Consider the following 23,342-nt stretch of genomic DNA (forward strand, 5'->3'; position numbering starts at 1 on the left):
GAATTTCTGGAAGCAACTGTAGGGTAGTGTGTGTAAATGCTTAGGTGGGTGTATGGGGATAAGGACTGTAGTAGTAGGAAGTAAAGAAATTAATTTTTTAAACAGTGAGCCTCCCCACCCGAATTAGGATCTGAGAGATCTGGTAGGTCACATCATTCAATCACTCCCCACCCCCCCATTTCTCCAGCTGTGGAGATAAGCGATACAAGCACACAGCAAGCCATGGGAAAGCAGGAAACGTGCTCAAATCCAGTTGCTATCCCATATTTAGAAAATAGGAAGTCAGTCAACTCACAGCACATACTCAGGATGGTTTAAATATGGGGGGAAATTTACACATGAGTGGAGTAACAGAAGAATTATTAGAGGGAAGACAAAGATCCCTTCAGAAAGAATGTCCTAGGTCCTCACACTTCAATCAAGAGAGCATACTACTTTTTAATCCTTTGTCTTCCTATAAAATAATAAAAGCCATAGGGAGGACTAGGTCTCTCTTCATGAAGGTTCCCATTCTTGGGTGAATATAGACACTCCCTAGGCCCAGTGGAAACAGGCCTGATGCTCTCAGACTGTGGGTACTTCTGGGGCTCAATGCACAGAGCAGCTAGGGCTCCACCACCCCGCTGAACCCCTGCTCAGTGGGTGATGTGGCCACTTAGCAGGAGGCAGCCTACCCAGCAGTGAGGAGAGAATTCCTTCTCTACAGACAGGTGTGTGATGCCAGCCTATGCCCAGATGGGCACAGAATCCATAGGGTCTAATTATACATGTGAACATTCCCCTTCTTTGAATAATGAATAAGTTAAAGGTGAAAGGTTAATATGATGATGAGAAGAAAAACCACTGTAGAATGAGAATGTTTTAGATCTTTTCTTGAGGAAAATAATGGTCATGTTCTCCATTAACAAGACTGGGACTGTGGTAACAAACAGCCAAAAAGGCTGGGGTAGGACCACGAAAAGCTAGAGCAGTCTAGGAAATTCTAATGCAGCGACAAGGTTTGTGACTTCCCCCTGGCAGGTGTGTGACTGGTTACTCAAATATCTGCATCCACGCTGCAACTGGATCCCTCAGAAAATAAACTTGTCACCATCAAACAGTATTTATTAACGGCCTCTCTATGCCACAGTTTGTGCTGCAGATAAGAAAATACCTGCAGTCATTTATACCAGAGAACAACACAGGCCACAGAACACACATCCCTCCTGCAAACACGTTTCCTAGGTGTCATTCTTAGTTCTTTGGCTCAATATCCTAAAGGGGCTGGAGCCCCTCCGCCCTGCCTTCTCCCACTCTCACTCCCTGCCCTACAGCCCTACCCTCAATGCTTCCAACTGACCAAACCCTTCCCTCCCCAAGTCCATCCAAACAGAAAAGGAATCGAAATCGACAGCGAAGGTGGAGCCAATGAAATTCCTTTCAGAGTAGTCGCCTGGTTTCTGGGAACACAAACCAATACCAATTTCTGTGGCTACATTAACATATGCAGCTATGCAACCGAGAGATGATAATAAAACAAGCGTCCTTTGGAGTTCGGCCCTTCTGAGTACAAGGACTCAGTGTGGGAGGCGGAGGAAGAAGCATGGCCAAGGGCGAGGGCCCTAAGGGGCAAAGGAGGCACAGAGGCGCTGGCCCGCGGGGTGTGAGCCGGAAGAGCTCCGGTGAGGTGGGGGAGCAGCCACTGCCACTCAGGTATGTGGGCTTGAGGGTTTTCAGCTGTGTGCGGCATCACAAAATTAACAGCGAGGTGCTCACGAGTCAAAGAAGTGTGACACCAGTTATGCTGGAAGAGTCTGCAAGAATCAAGCTCCCTCTTCTTGCCGGGAAAAGAAAGGCCCTTCCAGAGCTGCCTACAGGTATTTGTTTGAACAACTACAGGTAAAGCACACCGCTGTATTTCCTCTGAGCTTAACAAGAGCTGGGCCTTCTCTGCATATGTAAACCTGTCACATTTTTATCTTACCAAAGTGCTCTATCTTCCCTCTTTATGTAAGATATAGTTTTCACACCTCAAATATCATCAGTTCTCACTGAGTTTTACGTGCTTAGAAGAGTCTAATTCTTTATTGAAGATTCAACTCCTCCAGTTATGGGTTTTGTATGTGCACGTATATATATACATACACATATATGTATACATATACATACATATATGCGTATCCTGAGAGTTGATTAGGATATATATGGCATGAGGAAAGTGATCTGGCCATTAGTTGTAAGCCCAATGCTGGTCACACTCATTATAAGTCATTTAAAACACTGACATACAAATATTCTTTGCCATCAGCTGCAGTGCAGAATGCTATGGCAAACAGAAAAATCAGAGGGGTCAATTCCACTAGGAGGGTGCTTATTCAGTAATTAGTTTCCATAAGCTTTAGGTCTGAAAATCAAATATTGTGCTAATATAAGTAGAGATAGGCTTTCATTTTAATATTTAACAAGTGTGTTTCTCCTTAACTTTTGGAATTATGGAAAATGTGATGGTGCTCACAAGCGACAAAAGAAATAAATTGGACTATATCAAAATTAAAACCTTTTGTGCTACAAATAATACCAACAAGAAAGTAAAAAGACAGTCAGCAGACTGGGAGAAAATATTGCAAATCATGTATCTGATAAAAGGCTTGTACCCAGAATATATCAGTAATTTTTACAACTCAAGAATATAAAAAGACAAATACCCCAAAAAGCAGGAAAAGGACTTGAATAGATATTTCTCCAAAGAGGACATAAGAATGGCCAATTAGCACATGAAAATACACTCAACATCATTAGTCATCAGGGAAATACAAATCAAAACCACAATGAAATACTAGTTCATATCCAATTTGGTGATTATATTGAAAAAGAGAGACAATAACAAGTTTTGGCAAGGATGTGGAAAAAGTGGAACTCTCATACATTGCTGGTGGGGATGTAAAATGGTTCAGTTGCTGTGAGGAACAGTTTGGCAGTTTCTCAAAATGTTAGGCAATAGACTTACCATTTGATCCAGCAGTTCTACTCCTAGGCAAATACCCAAGAGAAAGAAAACATACGTCCACAAAAAACCTGAATGAGCATGTCCATAGCCCCAGAAATTGGGCAACAACTTAAATGTTCACTGCAAGGTAAACAGATGTGGTATATCCATTTTATGTCATATATGAAATTAATACTACATTATTGGGGCACTCATTCCAATAATAGTCAATGGAATATTACTCAGCCATAAGAAGGAATAGAGTACTGCTATATGGGACAACATAGATGAACCTTGAAAACATTATGCTAAGTGAAAGAAGCCAGTTACAAAAGATATCATTGTATGATATCATTCATATGATGTGTAGAACAGGCAGATCTGTTGAGACAGTGGATCAGTGGTTGCCTAGGTTTGGGGGGTTTTCTTGAAAGGGGGTAAGGAAGCACTGCTAATGGGTATGGAGTTTCTTTTGGGACAATGAAAATGTTCTGTAATTAGGTATGGTGACGGCTGCATCTGAATGCACTGAAAACCACTGAATTGTACATTTTAAATGAGCAAATTTTATGCTATGTGAATTCTATCTCAATTAAGATATTTTAGAAAATGGAATGATGCTTAAAAAATCAATCTAGACATCGTCCCCTCTAAAACAATCTAAACTATACACATTTTTAGAAAAGTAGAGCTCTGGGTTCAATAAATTTCTCCAGGTGCTCAAAAAATGTGAAAGTGAAAAAGGGTATTTTTCAATTTCAGGATGCTTAAACTATGCCATTGACATTTTTACACTCTCAAATTCTTCAGTACAATGGACTGGACAATGTGAAACACAGAAAATACTAATAAACAAAATACTTTTCTACTGATGCTTCTATGTGACTCAAACTCTTTTACATAGCTTTGATGACACATCAGCCTGTTCCTTCAGAAGGAAGCTCTACTTTCAGCCACATGTAACAAGTAGAGTCACAAGGCCTAGATACAGCTAGGTGTCCCATGTTCTCTCCACCACTTAATTAGATAATTTGGAAATGTGAAGGAGGTAAATATAAGATGACATTAATATAATACTAAAACACCTATTTCCCAGCCTTGTAGACTACTGCTGACATCATCCTGCTTATACAGTTTGATTGACTACACTTTTCCAAAGGAGAAATGCCGAACAGAATGGTGAATAGCTCTTGCCCTGAGAAATTATTTAGGTAAAATCTCTAATTCATCTCTGAAACTCTTTAGACTAGAGGAGTCACTAACATGGTCTTTGATTTATCAAGGCGGTGGGGAGAGGAGGGACTTTTTCTTCTGAAAAGAAATGTCAACACTGTCCAGGAATAATCATGAAATTTAACAACAAAGAACCCTGAGAAAAGCAGTATTATCTGAGGCTCACAACCAACACTATCTTGATTTATTAGGTACATGTGCCCTTCTAAAAAGGGTTCCCAGATACTATTATTTCCTAATAAATTAAAAAGAATCTCCACTGAAGAAAGAGGGTTCTTTTTAAAAAAGTAAAACGTACATTTAATAGAGCTTTGTTCTCTGTCGGCTTTAACCTAAGGTATTCTTCTCAGACGGACAAAATATATTTCTCCGGTTAACCATTTCCTCAGCGCAGTGGTTCTCAAAACTTAGCTATCAGGGTTGCTTAGAGGGCTTGGAGAAACAGCATGCTGGGCTCCCAACCTCTGTCTCAACTCGGTCCAGAGTACGGCTCAAGGGTTTGCATTTCTAACCTTTCCCTGTCCTCCCAGCCGTGATTCGGCCCGTGCGGAATCTGCTTTGAGAAGCACTGCCTCAGCCCATACAGAGCTGGGGCTCCCTAGGCAAAGGGCTGCCGGGCACATCTTCTCCGACATTCCACCAGAAAAGAAAGCTAAACGTCATCCAAAGGCCAACACACATTTACAGTCAGCACTTTAAATAACAGCATTTACCACTTTTGTGGTTCATACATATTGTTTCTCTTCCTGGTGTCATACCTCCTCCATTCTTGCCACCCAAGACGTGTGCCTGGGGATTCTTCTCCCTCCCTACCTGACGGCAGCCATGTCTGCCCAACATGCCCTTATTACACTCGTTTCCACTGGCAGTTGGCTAGAATTTGGAATTGAGACTAGAAATTTCTATCTGGCAACTCAACAGAATAAGAGGTTAACTCAGAGGCCACTGGCAATTGCCACTTGCCACCATGCGAACTGGACACTAGAAGAAATCCATCTGTGTGCAGAGGGAGAAGCAAGGACGAGGTAAAGCGAGCACCTCCCAGGTTCCGCATGGCCTTCCAGTCCCCGGATTCTGCGGAGAGCTGACACCCTGCCCTTGGGTTCCATGGCAACCCCAAACCTGCCTCTTCTATTACATTTCCCTTTCTTGTCTAAACTGGCTGAGGATTTTGTTTTTATGGCCAAAAGGACCCTAATTAAACCGTTAATAGTCAATTTTGGGTCCGCTTCCTCTCTGCTTCAGTTTACATCAGAGATTATCGTCATCTTAATGCTTATGCCACTCAAGTTTAGCTGCATCTAAGCATCTCATAGCTGAAGCCCAATCTTACCTAGGTGATTGTATTTCAAATCCACGGCTTCCTGGACTCCTCTACAAAAGGCAATTGTAATTTATATTTCTCTCCAAGACTAAGCAGGGATACATGAATATAAACCAGAAATGAATAAAAATCCATTTGGTTCCCTCCTTTGAGCACAGAAATAAGAAAACCAATAGTTGTGTTTCAAATTAAGTTCTAATATGAAGTTTTATTTACTGTGTGAGATACACTGAAATGTTTAATTTTTCATTAGTGTTTCTGAATAACTCCAGCTTATCAGCTACTTATTTTTGTGGAATTCATATTTTTAGATGGCATTCTTATCCACTATTTCTAGGTTCAACCACATACATGGTACATTTTATATATGCATTCCCATATCAACATATGGCTCCCAAAAGAGAGTAGAGGGCTTTTCTTTATCTCTTTGAGTGTAGCTACTCCTTGCAAAGCACAACAGAGACAAAGCAGATAAAATTTGGTGTCACTTTCAGCATTACATCACATCTGTGATAACACATCTGTTCCATAAGGTCATTAGACATTGCAAAACTAGAGTTTAACAGTGACTTGATTCTCTCAGTCTGTCTAATGTTATATATCCTTGGTACTGAACTTGAGGATTTTGGCCTCCTTAAATCAAGTCTTCTGGGAATTATCTTTGGCAACTTTACACTTAGCAGAACAGTCTGATTATTTTGGCTGCCTTGTGTCACAGAACAACAGGTAGTCGCAGACATCCAGTGGTTTCCTTAGAGAGCGTTTATTTCTTTATGGTAATCAATTTACTTGGCCCAGCTGTCAGGCACTTGACTTTCCAGTTAACAACTGGAAATAGAATTTGAGCCACAGGCAGGAAGAAACTCAGATTTTCCCAAACACACAGTTAATGACAAATTTAGCCCAGTCTCTACCTCATCTGTGTTCTTCCCATAAAACATAAATGTCAATTTGGAAAACAGTATACCTACAGAGGTTTCTCCACATAGGAACGTTTCACATTACATTTAAATGTGCCATATGCCCAATAGCCACCATTAAGGAATTAACATAAATTAATGTAAAACTGGAAACGAAGCAGCCAATTTTGACTAGTTTCCTCTTATTAATTCAAAGAAAAGACTGAAGAGGCTTAAACCACATATCACAGCTTCTGAGCTCAAGGAAATCAGTGAGAGAGAAGAAAAATCCTTTCATTCTATATCTTAGCTATTTCTCGGGTCAAAACTGAAAGGAGGGAAAAAAAAATATGATAATGCACAGGAAACACTGTTCTCATCCAGCTTTTCCTGATAAAAAGGAATTTCCGCAGCATGACAGCAGGCTATGCATGAAAATTTGCAAGGTGGCAAGCAACAGGCACCCTATTTACAAGGATGCTTGAGGCAAGGGTGTGGGGTACCAGCCGAGATGAACCGGGCCAGCCCTGGCTAACATTTGGGAAATGGATTACTGTTCTTGTCTATGGAGGGACAAGAAATATTCATGCAAAAGGGGGTCTGAGGACACTGACAAGTCCTTGAGTGTTGAAATTGCTAAAATTACAACTTAAGGAAAGAGAGCATGGGAAGTTTTTTTCTTCCTTCTTAAAACAGCACTGATCTATCCATGATTAGAAACTCTGGTATCTACTCTAAGCCTAACAAAGGGTGAGTCCTCTTTACTCTGTGGCTTATGAAAGAAAAGCACATTTGTTTTTAAGTCACATGCCAATGTTTAGGACTAACTTGGAAACCTCTTCACAGCCACCTGGCCATGTCTGTTGGAGTGTAGAAGAATGAAGTTCCAAGCACAAAGCATGTTTGAATGGATTCTATTGACTTGGATGACTTCTGAGTAAACCATAAGCTTCTAGACTATAGGGACTATGATGTATTATTTCTTCGGCCTGAGTCTCTTGCACAAAGAATGTGGTGGAATTTTTCCAGGGCAAAAATTAGTTACCTTAATCTTCAAACAAGTTTTCGCTTCTACACTAGGAAGGAGAGCAGATGCCCTCTGGAAATACAACCATGCCATTCATTCAACTACTATTGAACACCACAGCACATGCACTCAACAGAAGTCAACACAAACATTTAGGACCATTGCTGTCCCCAAATATCATTAAATGTGCATGGCTGCAGAGCTGTATTCTATTTGAGGGATTTCATTATTATTCAGGGAAGGATTTCATACTTCAGTGTCTCAAGTCACATCATCCAAAAAGATTAAGAGAAAATCATTTAGTCAAAAACACCTTTCCTGAAATCCCCTTTTTTGCCCATTATCTTTGGGTGCCACACCAGCTTTCTCTGTTCACCAGGCTGGTTGTACAGCAAAGCCTGAACCAGAAACATTATACACGAGAATCTTACCAACAGGCGTCACTGTTGGCAGGGAGTTAGTCACCGTAATATGAAAACTTCTGTTATGGAAGAAGAATCAGAGAGCTGGGTGACCTCTTTGAACTGACTGGAAAAACAACAAACATACTACTCTATGTCACTGAGACCTTTTGACATAGGGGAAAGGGCTCAAATATATGGAAATATGTTGGCTTGAACATCATTCTCTTAAACTTCCAGCTTTCGGCAATCAGCAGTCTTGCTAGACCTCCCATCTGCAGAGGACAAGCTGCACCGCTTACCGCAAAGTTAGAAAAATGTGGATCCAATAAGGACATCATAACTGTATGATGCTTACAATAGGGACATGATACTTGTATTATGTTTGTAACAAATCATGTTCCCCTGTAGTTCCAGGGTGTTTTGGATTAACATCAAAGGAAAGAATTTTTAACCCCACCAACTGGCAAATACAGGAATTTCAGCAATTTTGATGTAATGACTCTATAAGTCAATCACTCTTTATTTCTTACTTTCCAACCTACTGGTCAACCTACTGGTCAACTCAGCCAGAATTGCTGATGAAATGACAGGGAAGGAGTCTCCCTAAAGCATTTCTGGCTTTCATCCTCCAAGCTCAGCAAATTACAAACGGAAAACAGCTTTTGGTTCATATTAGCATTTTGAATATGAATTTCTAAAAATTACCTTTGAGAAGTAGAGTAAACAAACTCAGGATGGGATATGACTTGGTAAGTGGTACTACTGATAAAACTTTTCTTTCCATGCTCTGAAAGTCATGCCTTTGCATGTAAAAGATGCTAAAGTTTTACCTGTTCTGAAGGGGGTGAGGCAGAGGGGAACACTGGGTAGGAAGGAATCCAAAATACATGAATTTCAAATTACAACCCATTTGCCCGACATTTGTTAAGCTGGGATTACATGTAGATACTAATAAAAATTATTCATTCATCGTAAGAACTTAGATTAATTATTTTAATATTCCATTATGACATTTTCTATTTATAGAATCTCTTCTTGCTACTTTATTGGTAATTACTTCAAGTGCCATCTCAACTGCTTATTAAGAAAAATATTTTTAATGGTTCTAAAGAATACGATATAAATACACAAAAAAAAATGCAAGGTCCTCTATTAGGAAAGAATAGGTATTTTGATCAATTAGCAGAATGTCATTAGTGTCCACTTAAAATGATGACCTACGTCATCTTAGAAAGCAGGCGTGTTTTCCAACAATTTGCGGTCATATTCAGGAAAAGAAGGCTGTAATAACAAGACGGGTGTACAGCTAACATCCACAATCAAACTCATATACACTGTAATTTAAGCCAAGTAATCCAACCATTCCTGAATTTACTGCAATAATGTGATATTGCTGCCATTAGCCTAATTATAACACGTACAGGAAGCAGCGCAGTTTGCAAGTGAAATGATCAGAATGTGAGCATTTTAGAATAAATCAGGTACCTGATAGTTTCATAAGAAGCTCAGACGCTGCTTTGACTGACATATCCTGCCTTAGCACAGCCCCCTTCCCTTCCTGGGGCTTATGGAGGTCCTCAGAGATGCTCGGGGCTGTCACTTCTGATTCCGGGCTGAACACATAGCTGGACCGAGGCAACGTGATGCTTAAGGCCTCCTCTTCGTTAGGCTCCTCTTTCACTTTAAAATTTAGATTCATGGGCTCCTTCTGATTTGCAGCTGCCAAAAAAAGAAAGGAATTATATATACACACACACACATAAAAGGCCACGCCCCCTCTCAGCTGTCCCGGACCTCATGAAGCACAGAATGCGCAACCCCACGCGTGAACAGCAGTAAGGACTGCAGCCTTATCAAGGGGCTGCGCCCTGGGCAAGAAAACACAATACATGCATTGAGCGTGGGACTCCAAAGAATGTGGGCTTCTGAATCTTTGGAGCCTCTCCTATTTTGCTGCCTCTACAAAGGGTCTGGACGTTTTCTCTCTGGTTTCCTTCAATGTCTTCTTTCCTGTATATGCTGCAGCCTCCCTGACCTCTTAGCACTCTGCCCACCTTTTGCCTATTAGAAAATAATGCTTTCAGGCAATTGTTCCACCATAAAATATTCAATTAAATGTCAGAGACAATACCCAAAGCAAAAATCTGGGGTGGGGTGGCAAGGTGACAATGGAGAATTTGCCAAAGAGAAAAGCTCGGACTAGAGATACACGACTTTTTATCATAAACTGACGCTACTGACCCAAAAACAGTGGGGCCCACTCTTGGCATTGTTTTTTGGTTCCAGGGAATATACCCATGTCTGTAGCCCAAGTCATCTCTGAGTCCACAATGGGCATTTTTAAAGAAAATTTTTTGTTTTGGAATAATTTTAGATTTACAGAGAAGTAGAGAAAAGATGGTTCAGAGAGTTCCCATGTATCTTTCACCCAGCATTCCCTAATGTCAACATCTTACATAACCATGATGCATTTGTCAGAACTAAGAAATCCATATATTACTATGAAATAACTCCAGATTTTATTCAGATTTCACCAGTTTTTCCACTATGTCCTTTTCCCATTTTTAGCATGCTTGGCTAGCATGGAGTTTGTGGTCAAGGCAGAGCTAACTGGCCTACTGAGGGATGGACACTATGGCTTGGCTACATCGTACCGGGCCTGCACCCACTGAGCTACACATTCTCCAGGAAAGACCAAGAAAGAAGACAAGCATCCTCTTCTAACACTTGTCACTGTCCTAGGCATCTTGCTCCCCTTTGCAGGGCATGGAGTAAGAACTTGAGGTTGGTTATATTAGGTGTGCTTGTCTTTTGAGAAAGAAGGTCTCATCCTAATACAGGATTCTTCCTGTTCCTGCTTAACAAATAAAGGGATGAAAATAAATCCCCAAAGCAAACATTTATCACCCCTTACCCACCACCTACCCCAGCCAAGCCAATACACAGGCACAAAGTCCTTTTTTCTACCTCATGCCCCTCTAAGAATGTACGTTCTGGAATCACAAGCTCACACAGACCAGCACATTTGGAAACTGGGCTAAAGTGCCACTTGAAGTTTTACTAGCAGAAAAACGCAACTGGGACTAGAACCTAGACCCGTGAGCTGCCCGCCCTGGGTCCCTGCCCACCTCCACCACACCGCTCCTCCACCGCTGGCCCCTGTGCTGGAACAATGCTTGAATGTAACTTGACCGTCAAGTCTTCATTCAGATACCACCTTCTCAGTGACGTCTACCCTCACTATCCCATTCAAAATTGCAATCCCCACCCCCACAGTATTTTCAATCTCTTACCCTATCCTAATCTTCCCTTTTATCCCAAAATACTTGTCACCTGACAACATACTGTTATGGATTGTATTGCGCCCCACCATCTATGCCAAATTCATATGTTGAACCCTAACTCCCATTGTGACTGTATTTGGAGAAAGGGAGGTAATTAAGGTTAAACAGGGCCTTTAGTGTGGGCCTACTGCAACATGAGTAGTGGCCTTCTAAGAGGAGTGATGCCATGGATGCGCACACACAGGGGAATGGCCAAGCGAGGACATGGCAAGCAGGCAGCTGCATTCAAGCCAAGGAGAGAGGCCTCAGCAGAAACCAGACCTGCCGCCACCTTCCAGCCTCCAGAACTGTGAGCAATCTCTGTTGTTTAAGCCACCAAGTCCTTGGGATTTTTGTTAGGACAATCCAAGCATACTAATCACTCATTATACAATTTTCTTAGTTACTTTTAATCATTTATAGTCTACTCCTATAACTCAAGGGTAGGCTCAGTGAAGACAATGATCTTTAACACTGATGTATCTCAAGTGCCTAGAATAGTGCCTGGCACATAGGAGGCGCTCAGTATATATTTGTTGAATGCATAGCATATGTTGGCTACAAATCAGTGACACTGATGGTGCCTCACTACTACCTGTGGGACACGAAAACTAAGAATCCCAAGACATTCCATCAAAGGCAATCAGAAGTGCTTTCCCCACATCTGATCACTAGACTGGGGATAAGATCTTAGCAAGAAAGTTAAAAGCTTTGCTACCTACACCACAGCCCTTCCTGAGGTGTCTCTGATCAACCGCCTGGACTCTGGCTTTACTAAAAGAGGAGTCCACAAGAACCTCCAGCAAAGCGCTTCAATTCTAGCCCTTTGGGGACAATGCCATTGGAATCTGAACCAACGAAAACAATGACAGTTTCCAGAGCAGTCCTCAAACATGTATGTCCAACCTTGTCAGGAAGGTAGATCCTAAGAGGGCTTTGTTTATTTAGCACGCTTCTCCCCTTTTAAACCACTTCCTGGGGGGTTTTGCTGGCCGCCTCCCAAATCTTCTCTTGCTTTAAGCCTCTCTTCCAGAACCCTTCCCCAACTCTTTTTCCAAGAGCACCATAGTTAGTCACGATGGGAGTAATTAAATGGTGTGCCATTGATTAAGTCTGTAACTTTGTTCTTTGGGAAGGAATAATAGGAAGTCATGTTTTTTAAAAAACACTTCAGTGCTGTACACTTTTTATTTTAAAACTTAAAAAATTCTAAGGTGAGACCAGGAAAGAGATGAAGAACTCTTGAAGCTCTAGAAGCAAATCACAACATCTAGAGAGGGCATCAATGAAACTGATGCTCTCTGAAGCTATAAGCAGCTTTTAGGAGCAGCATTAGTCCGAATATATGCTGCATAAGACTTAAGAAAAAAAAAACGTAGCATCGTTAGCAAAATCCAGATTTAACAAAAATCCAACACTTAAAAAACCAATAGGCAAACCGTATGTTGTTGGATTTCAAATTTGCAAGTCGTTTCATATCTCGTTTTCATTCTGACAATATCAAGAATGGGGAGATGTAAATACAGCTAATGGCATATCAGAAAAAAAAAACATGCGGGAAACATTCAATTTGCCCAAGTTTTAATTTCCCAAACATTGGGGTCAAAACAGATGTAAAAATAGAAATATGAAGACTACCCTGCTTTCTTTCAATTACCAGAAATATTTACATTAAGAATAGCACACAAAGCCTATATTTTAAAATTAGTATGACTGAATAATGGCCATCATTTTTTTATCTTACTTTAAAAAAACCCATTCTCGTTTTACACAGAAAGGTAGAATTAAAGAGGTTTTCTTTTTTCTTTGGGGAAATTGCTGAGAGAAAAGCAGTAATTCATGGCTTACTGCCTAGTCTTTACATCATTCTTACCACTAACAAACACTGATGCACATACGGAACTCACTTCATGGAGGACTTTCGTAGCACCTGCCTTGACTTCTGTTTATGTATCTTAAAGTTTCCAGATCCCCCTCTTTTAATGCAAGGAGAAAGCCCCACTGATCAAGCGGCCCTTCTCTCACTGTTTGTTCCAGACATTTTAGGACGTGAGCCACTCTGATTATAGATTATATAGATCTGCAAGTTCACACGCTCAATGATATTGGACTGCCATAAAGGGAAAAAAAATCAGCTTTTTGAGAATTTATAAAGGATTCAAGATAAAGGCTAATATGGGAAAGGAATGGGAAAGCCACTGGGATAAAGACAACCCCTGGTTTCCAAGTCTAACAGGCAGACATTAATGAGGAGTATCAGAAACCTCTCCTGACACCAGGACATCATCAGTTCGCATCCAAGTCTCCCCCTCCTCCAGGCCAAATCCATATCACTTCCTTAAAGACAATTATTTGTTTTAATAATGCACACAATTCACATTTGAATAGCTACACAGGCCCTGATCCTTCTGTCAACCACAGGAGATAGGTATTATCACATCTTCATTTTATAGGTGAAGGAGCCGAGGTCCCAAAAGGTTAGCAGAGTGACCTTTCCAAATCAGACACTAGACTTCAGAGCTTTTGGACGGAAACGTGCCAGCTCTCTCCCCTTTCTTGCAAGGCAGTCCAAGAGCCTCCAGGAGGGATGCTAATGTAAGCAGTGGACTGTGGGCTTGGGAAATAAGTGATATGGAGTGAACTCCACATTGCTAATGATAAAGGGAAGGATGGGGTGCAACCCGAAGGTAAGGGCCATTTTCTGGGAGGAAAGAACTTTGTGAAGCTCTAAGAGGCTGGACAAGGAGGAACAGACTGCAACACAACTGCTCCTGTTGTTTTGGCCATTCCCCCTGGTGAAGGAAAATGACCCTTTCGTTGAATTTAGTAAGACAGAGCTGTCTTTCAGTTCAGAGACTGGCAATTTCGTGAATGCTGAACTGCTACATGAAAAAGCTAAGCCACTGACAATTTTATCTACTACCTCACCCTAAGGCAGAGCCAGAAACTTTTGGACCTGGAAGGGAACACAGATCAGTGGTTTTCAAATAGTGTTCCAAGGACCCCCTAGGATAAGTTTCAGGGGTTCCAAAAGCTGTTAGTTTCAAATTTAAGTTTTTAGAATTATTTAAACTAATTTACAATTTATTTTTAAAATAAGTACTCTCAGCTGTGTTACATCTAAAATGTCAATTCACTGGAGACCACTGCTCCATCGATCTGTGTGGGCAGGCTAAGTCAGCTTGGTGTATCATTTGTAAAGCAGTTCTGCCATCGCGGGAGTGCCAGAGCTCTAGTAAGATGTCATCAATGCCCAAGTGGCTGCTATGCATTGGTCTTTCAAAAAATGCAGGCCTGTGCAAGTCTGTCCTTCTCAACCTCAGCACCACTGGCATTCCGGGCTGGATAATATGCTGTGAGGGCCTGAAGTACATGTGGTAGGACATTAGCAGCATCTCTGGCCTCTACCCACTAGAAGCCAATAGCACTACCCAGTCAGGAAAATAAACATTTCTTCAGCCAGTCTTCAAACTGTCTCCTGGGCACGTTCCTGCCTTAAATTCAATGCCAGGGTAGTACTGCAGCAAATCAAGTGTTGCTTTAGTAAAGCTTCTGTTCGTGGATGACAGACAGACATTAGACATATAGATAAATCTGGGTCTGTCCTTTATACAGCACTTAATATGGGCTAGGGGGTATGCTCAGTGTTCACTTGGATTAATTTATCTGTTCCTTAGAACAGCCCTTTAAAGTGAGCAATGCTATTATCCCCACTTTGCAGATGAGGAATCTGAGACTAAATAAATAAATTTCTACATAACAGTTAATTAAGTAATAATCAAGTAATTAATAGAGAATTATAGATGGCTTCCATGCACAGGGAAAGTTTTGGATGCCTCCTGTCTGCCACTTAGGATAAGGAATGCGAGCACTTGCTAAAAGTCAACTTTAAAGTAAACTTTTTGTTACTGTACTCTTCTTCCAAGCAGTTGAATAAATGTCATTAAAGGGATCCTGAGATCACAAGGTGAACTGTTAAAAATTTGCTCTCATTTGCCACCAGTCCCTGGGTAGAAGGTACTTCTGGAACTACAATCAGCAAAATAAGTTTAGAAATATACTAGATGCTTACGCTGCGCTAACACCTTCTTCCATCACCACACTAATTTCATGTTTTATGTCATCAAGTAGCAACTTTTCTTTTAATTGCTGGAATTTTAAATAAGTAAATATAAGAAATGTACACTTAAAAAAACAGTTATATTAAAAACAGATATTCTACATGTCTTATATACTGAATCGGCACTTAAGATTTTGTTTAAAAATTTTTATTTTGTTAAATTTGTTCAAATTGGTTTAAAAAAAAACCGAACACATACACCAAATATAAACCAATACTATTTTCTGCTCTCTTATTTTACAGGAAGGACATATTAGCTCAGAAAATGATGAGACCTTTTTAAAAACCACACAGCTCATTAATGACAGAACTAGAATCAGAGCTCAACTCTGCAGATTACAAATTGGTGCTGTTTTAACTACCTAAGTTCCCTAAGGAAGCATCTATGATCTGGCTGGGGACCTGGGGCATTTTGACAAATTGATGCATTTTGGCGAGAAAATAATACATTGCCTTCTGACAGCAAAAGGAAAGCCAAGATTTAATTAAATAATAATTAATTACAGTAGAGCATTGCTTTTAGATGTTAAGCATATTATACTCAAACAGAATGTTTAAAACATCACCAAAATATTTTAAAATACTTTAAAACAGTAGTAGTTTTATAATTAGTGTTCAGTGAAGTTTTAACCACGTCATTCATATTCCTTGTTGATCCCCACCTGAGCTAATCCTTGGCCACACTTCAGGATCTTTGTCCCCAAACCAACATCTCACAGGTCCCCTGTGACAGCTACTACGATTACAGACACAGTGACAAAGGGAAAGCAAAACAGCCTCTGGGGCAGGGTCAAGGGTAGTAACAATGAGTGGTGCCTCAAGAACTTCCAAATAAATAAATAAAGTTTTCCTCCAAGAACTAAACCAACACATAATGAGCAAAACCAATACATAATGAGCAAAAGTAGCTATCTGCAGTAATCCGCTTAACAGACAGGATATCTCCCTTGTCAAAAGCAGGAAGGACAAGTCCTGGAAAACCAATCAAGCTATGAGAAAATGTGAAAGAGAACCTATATTTTAAATCCATACCATTAACACATCCAAAGAATGAGATGTATGAACAGCAGTGAAGTGATTTGCATGTATGAACAGCGTGAAGGGATTTGAGACGAGAAAAGAAAACCTGAAGATGGGATAATATGTTTCCAACACTTTTCAGGGAAGTTGGTGACCATCTGCCCCAATGACATTTCCTCTTGATTGTTTCCACTTCCCATTTTAAATTACTGTGCTGACATTCTGGTTTATGCATCAGTTTTTAAATGGTTTTTGTCATTGTGGAATACCCAGAGAGTGTGAAGAGCTCTGGACTGTGGCAGACTGTAAAACGGCTCTGATTCCCCTCCCTAAAAGGCCACCCCTTTGCAATGTGACTTTAAAGCTCTTCCCCTCAAGAGGTGGAGTAAACCTTCCCGCTTGCTGAATCTGAGCTGGAGTTGGGGCTGGCTGTGGCCAACAGAAGGTGGCAGAAGGATGTCGGGCCAGTCCGAGCCGCCTCCTCCTGAGGCTCTCCTTTGGAACCCTGCTCAGCTGACATGTGAGCGAGCCTGAGCTACTCCATGACCGATTAGTGACCCTGGGGAATAGAGGGAAGCCATTCCAGCTGAGGCCACCCGAGACCAGCCGGTCCCCAGCCGACCTGGCAATGGACTGCAGATGGCTGAGTCAGCCCAGGAGAGACCAAAAGAAGCCCTCTGCCCAGCCATGTCCAAATTGCCAATCCAAAAATCAAAGGCTAAGTAAATGGCCATTGTTTAGAAGGCCTGGAACCTGGGACATGAGACAACACCAAGGTACTCACACCCTCTGAGGCTCCCTTTGAACAGCCTGCTTACTTTCCATAGACCACCACTCTGTGCCACCTTCTTAAGTTCAGCATTAGAGAGCTGGTCGGGAATTTGCAAATCTTTTTTTAAGTGAAGAAATATCACAACCTCTGAACACCTGACTTCCAGAATATGACTAATGGAACAGCTTTCTTATAATCCATCATGGAGTGCATTGTAGATGATACAAAGATAAAGATGTTATAAAAGAAACATTATCTCCCCCTGTAGCTGCTTGAAAACAGTTGAAGAGACAAGACTAATACACAAGCAATAGAATGAACTATGCAATAGCACAAACCACTAACGTGGGCCATCAATACTCTAAGTATCATTGAAATTCACAGCGGGTGGGGGCTGGTGGGTGGAGCAGTGAAGACCAGAATAACAGAAAAAGGTTTTACTTTAGAAGTGGGAACTACAATAGTCTGTGAAGGATGGCTAGCACTTGCACAGGCCAGGCAGCAGAGGAAGGTATCATAAGAATGGGCCCCAAAGTTGCTAGAAATTCTCTACAGAGATACAGAGCCTCTGTGGGTCAGAGGTACATTAAAATAGTTAGTTTCATTTTAATAATAACATTATTATTCTTTCTGGTAAAGTTCTTTTCCCCCCTCCATCTTACCCAATAGGAGAAAGATACATGGAACACAATGGTTCAAATGACCAGACTCCTGGAACAACATGAGCAAAAGCAGAGAAATGGCAACGAAAGGGGGTTTATCTGTGAGCTGGTGCAGACGAGTGGGGATATGGTCACTCTGTAGAAAGGAACCAGGCAGGGATGTTAACCTGATGCGACAGGTCATGGAAGAGTCTGTCAGATAGTTTGGAGGGCTTGGAGGGGGGCAGCTGGGGCAGAAGAGTCACAGAGGGAGCTGGAATGGCAAGCTGTCTAGGTGTGAGGTGATTACCTGGCAAGGCTGCCCCTGAAGGGATGGGTGGTAGACCGATTTCGAAGGCACAAAAAAATGTAACCGCATTAGCGAGTGAATTAGCATGCATTAGAAACGATGCCGTGGTTTGAAGCCAACTAAAATAAACAGTGAAGCCGACTGAGGTCAAAAGACAGTTCGCTCAACTGAGAAAAAAATTAGCTAATAGCTATTTAAGTGGTCACAAGCCAAGGCTTTGCAGTTGGGCAGAGCGGCAGATTTGCTCTGTCCCCTGCAGCCATACCCTTTTAAGCCTCAGCTTTCTCACCTACAAAACAGGTTCATATGACAGGGCTGTTGGGAGGGTTAAATCAGAAATGATACGATGTTGTTGGTACAGTGCCTGGCTCACCGTAAACACATTTGACTGGTAGTAACTAATGCTCATAGTAATAATAGTAGAAATAGTGACAACAGTAGCAGTAGCGGTAGGTAGAAGAAAATGTACTTCTGAGGGAAGGAAGAAAATTACTTGAATTCACTTTTGCAGAAAATAGACTTTGATACGTTTTCCCGAGGATCTATCAAGGCAAAAAAATTTTCCCTAGGGTAATTCTAGAAGTAGGTATATTCTGTTCAGCACGGTCTGGATTGCAGCCGTGACCCTCGTAGTCATTCACACCGAGTCTTGGTTTCCTCTTCTACCTACTTGTTACCGGACAGTGTATTTGTAAATATGTTGTATGATCTAAAGCTTTACGGAAATGGAAGGTGGCCTTGCTGTTACTACTGCATTTGCACTAAATAATTCCTAAAAAAATGGAAGTATTAATGCAACTTCCAATGTCTACCATACAATGTTTGGAGAATGGCTGCAGGCTGAGGGTTCTGGCTAATTACAACAAATGAGGGCAGAGGACAGGGCCAAGTTCTGGTTTCACTGCTTCTTCCCTTTGTGATTTGGGGTGCAGACAGCCTCAGGAAGGTACACGGGAACCAGGCCCCCCACGTTAGAATCCCAGTTCTGCTGCTTTTTAGCTGTGTAAATTTGAGCAAGTCTCAACCTGTCCATTTCTCAGTTTTCCTGTGTAAAATGGGAATACTAATATTGCCTACCATATAGAGTAGTTATGAAATTCAAATGAGTTAAATGGCACATGGTAGACACTATATAAGTGATGATTAAGGAAAAATAATAAACATTTAGCAATGTCACAAAGTCTCTATCCACGGAAGTTCGGTACGTGTACGTAACTGCAGGCCCCACCTTCCCATAATGCCACCTGCTCCCTTCTGTGACTCAGATCGGTCCTTGTCTCATGGAGAAGCGCATCACTGAAAAAGAGGAGTTGCTCTCTCCCTCTCATTCCACCACCAGGCCCAATAAACTCCAGGGTTTCAAAAGAGCATTCGGGTGCCTGCATGGAAAAAGCTCTGAATGCAGCTTCTGGCAGGGGAATGTTAGTCACGTGATCAGCGGGTGCCCATCACGATAAAGGCAAGGCGCGGTTAAAAAGAAGGGACAAACTAAAGATACAAAGGAAGGTTGTTAAAAATAATCCCACTGGGGAAGACACACCTAGGGATATGGGGTGGCAGAGCCCCTGGCTGCTGGCACTGGAGTCATACAGAGTGAATGGCACAGGGATGGCATTTACTTGCAGGACGGCTCCTTTGTTAGGAGGTTTTGCAGAAAGTCCATCAGAGCCCCGAGGCAATAAGGACAACCCTGTTAACTGGGCACCCCCCCATCCTTGCTTCTCCAGCAGTGCAAACGATAGGGCAGCTGCCACTTACAGACTGGCTGTGTTGTACAGACGCATAAAGTGGTGTGAAGTAGACAGAAGTGACAGGACAAAGGCCTAAAGGAAATGGCAAGACACGACACAAACACAGTCCCCAACTCTCCTCCCACTGATACAAGAAAACCTGTGCTATTTCATGGCTAAGCTCCTAACAAGTCAGGAGCAGCTCAGCTTGTACTCATTCCTAAGTCGCTGCTTTGAAAAGTCCAATTCTCCTAGTTAAAAATTATTTTGGACTCAATCCTATGGAATTAATATACTGTGGGAGACAGTATAAAATCTGTTTGCCAGTTTCCAAATTAAAAATAGCTGAAATGACTTGTATCTTTTATTTTGGAAAACCAGGGACAAAAAGATATTTCCAGCCAACAACTGAGGTGCCAAGTTTCTGTCAACTGCTTGGTTATAATTTGGAGAGTTAGAATTAAATTTCATATCTCGGAAAGTACAGTTTTTCAGAAAGAGAAATGATGTACAGCCGTTGTAGGCAACTTCTAATCAGGCATCTAATGCGGCTACTCCTGGCTCCTTAATGCTCTAGATGAGTCTTGAGGCTTTCTAGTTCTATCTGGAGAACATTAAGATGCTTCTTTTCATTCTTCTGTCATGCGGCCCCACGAGGGAAAACATGGGGTCAACAGACATGACTCACCCAGGCCTTTATTCATATCAACCTTGACCTATGGTGAATGCCTCAGACCCATCTCACACCACCAGGCCCCTTCAGGAGATCTATATTTAGAGAAATAAAACCCACATGGGAAAAATCGTACTGAAAAAACTATATACCAGGTACCAAGTCTATATTCCACATCAGTGAGCCTCAGTTCTGGCTGCACTGTCAGAATCATTTGAGGATTCTAATGAAAATACCAACGTCGAGGACCTATCCTAGGCCAATTAAATTCTCATTTCCGGGAGTAGGGCTGGGCCCTGGCATTTTTAAGGAACTCCCTCACATAAGTGCAATGCGCTGCTGAGGTTAGAACTACTGCTGGATGAGGGAGAGGTGGTCCCAGAGCAGCAGGCACTCCGGCCCTCCAAGCCTGGGTGAGACCCTCTCCCCGGAACATCCCCCAGTCACGCGGCCATGAGATCACTTGGCCCGACCTGCAATGACTTGGTTATGTCTTCTGGCTCCCAAGAAATATCTATGCAAATATATATAGGGCTGCAGCCCTCCAAGCCCTCAGCTAGGCTGCAACCCTGAATGAAATTTACACAATTACTTTTTCCATCAGCCCAGAAATCCAGCACCAGGGGCTGACCCATTCTGTTCTCAGAATCAATTATGGTACTGAGCCTGAGACCCTCGCTTCTGGAGAGCAATGCTAATCTTGAAAAACCTGCTGGTTCTGGCAGAGGAATAATTGATGGTTCAGAGAAGGGGTTGGATTTTGTTAGGTAGAAAGATAGACAGGAAGAGCCAGGGAAGGGGAAGATAACGTTCAAGGAAAAAACTGCCAAACTCTACCCAGGTAAGGAACCCCATGTGAAGACAGTAAAGGCTTTGCAGGAAGATAACCTTTGTCCTATTGACCGGTCCCAACCTGATCCCAAAGTGGGTACAATCGAACAAAACTAAGAACCGCCCAAGCCGTATCTCATCATAATCTATTAACACAAAATTACCGTTTGGCTCCCTTGCCCCCCACCCTGCATGGGATTTTCTGTGTGCATTTTGGAAAAAGACATGTGCACCACGAGGAATGGGTGTATAACTACAGCTGTCAATCAAATGACCTCAACCTGTCAATCAAAGAAGGGCCTCCCGGCTAGGTCGTGATAAACAGACCCCCCACCCTCAAAGTTTGCCTACCTTGACTTTGGCTGTCACCTCCCTTGGAGTGCATTCAAATAAAATTTTGACTGAGCTTCGCTGTTGTGTCTCTGCCTTTCAGTTCTTTGTTGGGGTGGGGATGAGAATAGAGGAGTACAAACTCAACCTGTAACAATTCCACAATCACATACACCAGGAAACCTCAAAACAGGGAGGGAGAGAAGACTTAAGAGTCCATTTAACACAGCATTCCACCAGTGATTTTTAATCCCACTGGGTTCCATTAAGTCATCTTTACGCTTAGCTATAGTTGAAGGACCAAGAAAGACTCCCCTTAATAACCAATAACCAAGCAAGAATGAATCAAGTGTTTCCATCTCTCTTTTGGAAACAAGTAGGTATGCACACGCTTGAATCTGTCACTGTGCTCCAGTTTCTGCACAGTGATGTGGCTGGCACAGAGACTCTCAGACATGGCACCCACCAACAGCTGCACCCTACAGTCCCAGCAGGTGCATGCATAGAGCCCAGCTCGAAAATTCATGGCAAGAACAATGGCGCTGTTATGACACCGAGGGACAGGGCCCAGTGCTAACCACTAGCACACTATATTCGACGGTGGAAAGAGCTAGAAATTCAGCCACAGCTCCCTGGGATTTGGCCTTTGGTCCCGGGATCATATTCACAGACACAGCCAGGTTGAGCACCATAGTGAGCAGCTATCAATTATAGGGTCTGACCAACCAGGGAGTTAGTGAAATTAAATTAAAAAAATCCCTCTAGAAAATGTATTCCTTTCCTTTAACATAGCTTCTTCTGTGGTCTGTACTGCCAGAGTCACCAAGTTTACATTTACAGCCAAATATGCACACACAAAAAAAATTACCGATGCATCTCACTCCCTGGTGACTTTCTAACAGGTTGCTAGGTAACAGCGCATACAAGTCAGGTTTCAGGACCTCTAGTAAGCCACCATAAAATAGCTGCATGGGCCTTTTGCATAAATAGTGTGCATTTGTTATCTGTTTTTCTTATGCCAATTGATCAGTCAGTAAATACTCTGACTGCCAAACTGTAAACAAGTCCCCATCAATAGCTTACTGGGAAAACATCACAGTATAAGGCTTTGGTGTGCAGTTTTTCATTCCAGCCTACCAGCTGTTTTCTCCTCTTGTCTTTCCTGTTTATAATCTTGGTTCTCAGCAGCCGCACACCTTACCTTACACTCCCCGAGACTGGGTTTGGAGCTAATTACAGCCTGATGTGGGGCACTCAGAGCTGAGCCCAGCAGGGGTAGCGTATCACACACCAAGTACTTTATCCAAAGACTAATCCTTCTTCCTTTGCCTCTCACCTTCTTCCATATTTAAAAACTTCCTGGGGTCCTGGGTAGAGGGAGTAGCCCCTTACTAAGAGTTACTCACCCCCACTTAGTTTTCCCCTCTGTTAAGGAAATGTTCCCCCATTTTTCAGCTGTGCTAAGGGAATATGCCATTTGCATTCCTTCCCTTGGGAATGCTAGAAGAGCCCAAAAAAGGAGCCCCTTTTGCTGTAATATAGGCAGGAAAGGCCATTACGGGAAGAACCACCAGGGGGAACCCACAGGGTCAGCGGCAAAAGGAAAAATAAAGCACGCGTTTCCCATTTTCAAAAATGCTTAAATATAAAATGCAAAGTCTCTGAAAGCACATTTCCCCTAGATTGAGATGGAAGAGGGAGAAGGCAGGAGGGGAGAGGAGTAGAGAGCCCCCCGTTTTA

The 23,342-nt window shown here is 42.1% G+C and overlaps 1 protein-coding gene across 7 annotated transcripts in view; it reads right to left on the reverse strand.

Moving 5' to 3' along the window:
• Window positions 1-23,342, reverse strand: part of ZNF827 (zinc finger protein 827) — a 162,295-nt gene that overhangs the window by 90,842 nt on the left and 48,111 nt on the right. For all 7 annotated transcript variants that reach the window (XM_057492486.1, XM_036888971.2, XM_057492523.1 and 4 more), the window contains exon 5: window positions 9,338-9,571. In XM_057492486.1, coding sequence (XP_057348469.1) covers window positions 9,338-9,571 — 234 coding nt within the window. The remainder of the gene's footprint in view (window positions 1-9,337; window positions 9,572-23,342) is intronic.

This window comes from Manis pentadactyla, chromosome 1 (assembly GCF_030020395.1).
Source record: "Manis pentadactyla isolate mManPen7 chromosome 1, mManPen7.hap1, whole genome shotgun sequence".
NCBI classification, from domain to species: Eukaryota; Metazoa; Chordata; class Mammalia; order Pholidota; family Manidae; genus Manis; species Manis pentadactyla.